The 4,491-nt window shown below is 37.3% G+C and overlaps 2 protein-coding genes across 6 annotated transcripts in view; one reads left to right on the plus strand and one right to left on the minus strand.

Moving 5' to 3' along the window:
* AQP (aquaporin) overlaps positions 1–2,294 on the plus strand; it is a 33,721-nt gene extending 31,427 nt beyond the window's left edge. For all 4 annotated transcript variants that reach the window (XM_022832673.2, XM_022832674.2, XM_022832676.2 and 1 more), the window contains one exon: positions 1,149–2,294. In XM_022832673.2, coding sequence (XP_022688408.1) covers positions 1,149–1,200 — 52 coding nt within the window. In that variant the 3' untranslated portion in view covers positions 1,201–2,294. The remainder of the gene's footprint in view (positions 1–1,148) is intronic.
* Positions 1,311–4,491, minus strand: part of LOC111260145 (sodium/potassium-transporting ATPase subunit beta-2) — a gene marked incomplete at its 5' end in the record, with an annotated part of 32,005 nt that continues 28,824 nt past the window's right edge. Inside the window, 1 exon segment of one of the 2 annotated variants that reach the window (XM_022832679.2) lies at positions 1,311–1,686. 2 annotated transcript variants of the gene reach the window in all.

Below are 4,491 nucleotides of genomic sequence, written 5' to 3' on the forward strand. Positions count from 1 at the left end.
GTAAGCGAGAATTCTGCACTACTTGATATCTAACAATCACAAGTTTCTAATTTGGGATAGCATTTTTAGAAATAATTCTAGCAATTTTATTCGATACACAACAATCTGAATTAGCTGACAGATTTAATACAACCGCTAATAAAATCAAACAAGGTGACCCTTAAATGGCGAATAGCGCCATTATTTAAACGGTTACCGTCGGCATCACGTAATCGCGCATTCTACCTCTATAGCATAACTATGCGATTAAGTTTGCATTCTACCTCTTTTATTTCTTTAAATCTTGCTGTAATATATATATATATATATTGTGATACTAGGTGAGGCGGTTAGATACGATACCCACTGAGCCTTCTAAAATCAACTTTAATGATTCTATTTTGTAGTTAATGAATATGTGCTCACATAGTTTTGCGTCAGGTGATTTTTAATATAACGTCGAGATGATTCGTATTAATCGTATGTAGCTCACAGATTATTCTTTTTTTGTTTGAATATAATATCTACATATTTTTAACCACAAAGGAGAACTTTTATCGAAGGACTATGCAGTTCAAGACGGAGTCTACAGACGATTGCACACGTAACTATTCTGACTAGAGGGAATAAATAGAGTAATTGTAGATTCAGGCAGGCACAACTAAAAATGACATTTTTATCTTTTTCTTTTTAAATCACATCATTGCAACGTTATAATGATATACAATAATCGTTATATATGATAGTATAACACTACTAATAATGATAATAATCTATTTTTTTAAATAAGCAATTAAATGCGCCCTCCGCTAATAGTTTTCTTGGTTTTTATTCTGAGATTTTTATTACGAAAATAACTATCCAGTTAATTACTCTTCAGCTATATTGCAAAAAATGGTGACATACCTCTATCTATTTGCTTAAACAGCAAAAATAGATTGAAGGTTGTTTCGTTACTTCTACATAAAATATTCTTTCGAGTCTAGCCTAGGTGAATAAGACAACACCAAAAACTACCGTAAAAATAATTCCTATATCGCGTTTGAACCTACAGACTTGTTAGCCTATAGCGAAGCCATTCTCCCGAGTCGAAACGCGCTTTTAGAGTGAACCTCCGCATTTCGATTCATCAATATATATTTATTTAATGCTGACCTCAAAACTTGCAGCCTCGAAGGATTGATGACCTCACTCAATAAACGTTTTCACCAGATTTTGTAGAAATAATCGAATACCATTGAATTCCGTTGCCTGGGACTCGACGTTTTCCAGTATGTAGCCACTACAAAATTAGGTATACAAATAGTTAAGCTAAGAAATCAAAACGCGTCTTCAACTTTTGGTCTTATCATCTGAAGATTTTAATTCACCTTTCGTTTTCATCTAATTTACATTACAGTAGTATATTTTTATCTTTCGAGTGATTTCTAGAAAATCGTTCTATATTGTTTACGTGGAACTTGTCGCTTTCCGTCTTATCGGGTTCATCATCTCTTCTCTTTACCTTTTTCCTCTCTTTTATATTCCCCTTTTTACTTTTCTCTATTTTATTATTCCCTTATTTTTCAATCCTCTCTCTTTATTGTTGTTTGTTGACTCTAAGTAGCGTAGAAAGCACGCCCCGACGGCCATAGTCATCTTCGACGGGAAGAGGCTGCCTCTCGCCAGAAGGACGCCATGCTGAACTCTATCCGAATAGACGTTCATCTATGCATAAGGAATATAAGAACACGGCCATCAGTCAATATCCGTAGAGACTAGGCGCGACGGCAGTAATATATCTGAGCTAGCTGAAACAGCGACAGCTGCAACAGCGGTATCGGTGCCTGTTAGAACAGAATTGAAACGAAATGGTCTGCAATAAATAGGTCGTCTGTACGTAGAAGAGGGAAACGGTGCCGTATGAATAAAATCTGTATATGCCTTGCCGATCAAATGGTATCTAAAAAAAAAAAGAACCCTTATCCAATAGTAAAAGTGTTTATCTAAAGGTTACGTTGATGTTATCGCGCTCCCTATGGTGTCATTTATAAGAATAGTTATTATAGTTACTTTTGTTGCCTGTACGATTGCCTCTGCCAGATGCTACTGGTTGTTATTCACGATGTCAATGGATGGATGAGCTATTCAACTTTATCGATTTATGAAAGGACATCAGTGGACGCTGCCCTGCTTTTTGCGTGTGTATATTGAAATTGTGGGCGGCGATCGCTCAAACTGTTCTTTTAGTTACCGAAGACAGCAAAGTTGCCGCTTGGTGCACCTCTACGGTACAGATAAAACTACCGAACTGTTTGGATAAATCTCTTATATTATTTCCGCGTTTTTCCTAGTTGCTCATCTGTTTCCCTCCTCTTTCTGTCGTTAATCTTGAGAAGTCTCTGAAGTAGGCCATAGTTATGACCTTTTTCATTTTTATTATCATTTCATGTTAAAGAATGCGCTGCCAAGACGTTTGGTTTTTACGTTCCTGTATTTTTTTCATACTGTTTGGATGTAGTACTCACTCGTAGTGGAAGTAATAATATTTCTTTAATAGTAATGTCGCCATTGGATGTATCTGTCGAAAGAGGATACAAGTGTCATGAAGTGAGGCTATGTTTATGTGGGCGGCCATTATTAATAGATCATATCTCTTGCCTTTTACTGTTGTTGTTCTATCCAGGTCTTCGTTGTTGTTGTTGTTGCTGCTGCTGCTGTTGTTGTTGTTGTTGTTGTTGTTGTCGGCGTGGTAAAACCATCAAGAGCGTCCGCCGCCTTTTCCGGATGGCAGCAAGTTCCATGTTTTATTTATTCTCGGCGCGAAATGGACAATCTCAGTGCTGCAGAATGCCCGTTTGCGTAAACTTTTTGGTTCGTTTCAGAGTCTGTGTCGCTGTGGATTTCCGCCAGACTTTTTGTACCTTTATTTACGTTCTACGATGACGTCCTAGGCGTATTTTCGAATCGGCCCACAAAGCCGATGATTCGGCTCTTACTGCATGCACTCGTCAGCAGCATCAACACTGTCTGTGTCGATATAATCATCACAATAATAATAATCAGAATGTAAATCGGCAGCATTTCCGCTTCGTTCTTCAAACCTTCCCTATCGTCTCACGCCGGTGCGAAAGAAGATATTTTAGAAACAAAGAGAGGTCTCTCAATTTTGTCGTCGTCGTCGTCGTCTCTTCAAGTTGTCGAAGGCCGTCGGGGCGCGGCATGTGATCAAGCAGATGGAAAGCACAACGGGAAGGTAGCGGTTGATAAGTGTGGCTTTGAACGGGCCTTTTTGCAACGTTCTGAATTGTACCCGTTTATGTTTTATTGCAGTACGCTCTTTTGCGTATTGTGATCCTTTTATTTTGTATTGATGTTGGTTATTAATGCTGCTATCTCGCCTAATCATCGCCGTGCATCTTCGCGATGCGTTACACTCATTAACAGACGCTTTTCTAACAGCTGACAAAAGAAGCTTCATCTTAAATTATACTGCTTGATGCTTGTGTCTTTATAAATCACCGCTATTAATAAACCAATACCACTATGATGATTTCTGTTATGGTAAATGTTTTTGCATGTTGACATTGACGTCAGCGTCTCTTGTTGTTGATTCTTAATCGGCTAATGTGGTGGTGCCTCTGTCCATCTTCCATTTCATAATCTCCGGCGATTAGAATGCGAAGTAGTTTTGTTTCCCGGTGCAACTGTTGTTGCCGCTGTTATTGGTAGAAAGTGCTAGCGGTGCAGTAGTTCGGTATCCCCCTGGGAGCAAGCCTGTTCCGTCGCATAAATGTTTTTTTATTTCGATATATTGTTGAAATAAAAATATTCTACACATTGCACTCAGCCGACTGTGGTTGCAATTTGGGTTTCGTTTGAAAGAAACGAAGTTTTGAACAGGAAGACATTTTTCTAATATGAAATTTTGCTTCTTTCTGCAACTTGTGACTCGCTCATAACGTTCAGTATCCGAAATTGAGTGCAGATAGATGTTCACACACACAACGTTAAGGGCCCGATCCGTGTATTTCCTCAGCAATTTATTCAAATCATCGAGGTTACTGCGCCATATATCCATTCTTCTACTTGTTATTTTCCGTATTTCGACTTCTCTTCTTTTATGTATTTTTAAGATGATTTATGCCTTTTTGTCTATTAACATGGCGAATGATTTTGGTCGTTCGTTGCAAACCAAGGCAAGTCATTTGACTCAGTCAGTCACACGTTAACTACGCAATGATGATAATAGTAGTAATCATCCTAATCATTATCAACGTTATCTCTCGCTCTCTTCATTAGAATATACTAATAATAATAATAGTAATTATATAATGATAGTAAGTATATCAATTACAATAGTAATAATGATATCAATAATCATTAAATCAAGATAATCATTTGATAGCTAGGGAAGTAATAATAACTGTGTCGAGTGATACATCGTCTCATAATGATTATTAATATCATTAGCATCTTCCTTATTGTTATTGTTTTTATAATAGCATTATTATTTTTATTATAGTAACAACC

This window comes from Varroa jacobsoni, unplaced genomic scaffold (genome assembly GCF_002532875.2).
Source record: "Varroa jacobsoni isolate VJ856 unplaced genomic scaffold, vjacob_1.0 scaffold_404, whole genome shotgun sequence".
Lineage (NCBI taxonomy): Eukaryota > Metazoa > Arthropoda > Arachnida > Mesostigmata > Varroidae > Varroa > Varroa jacobsoni.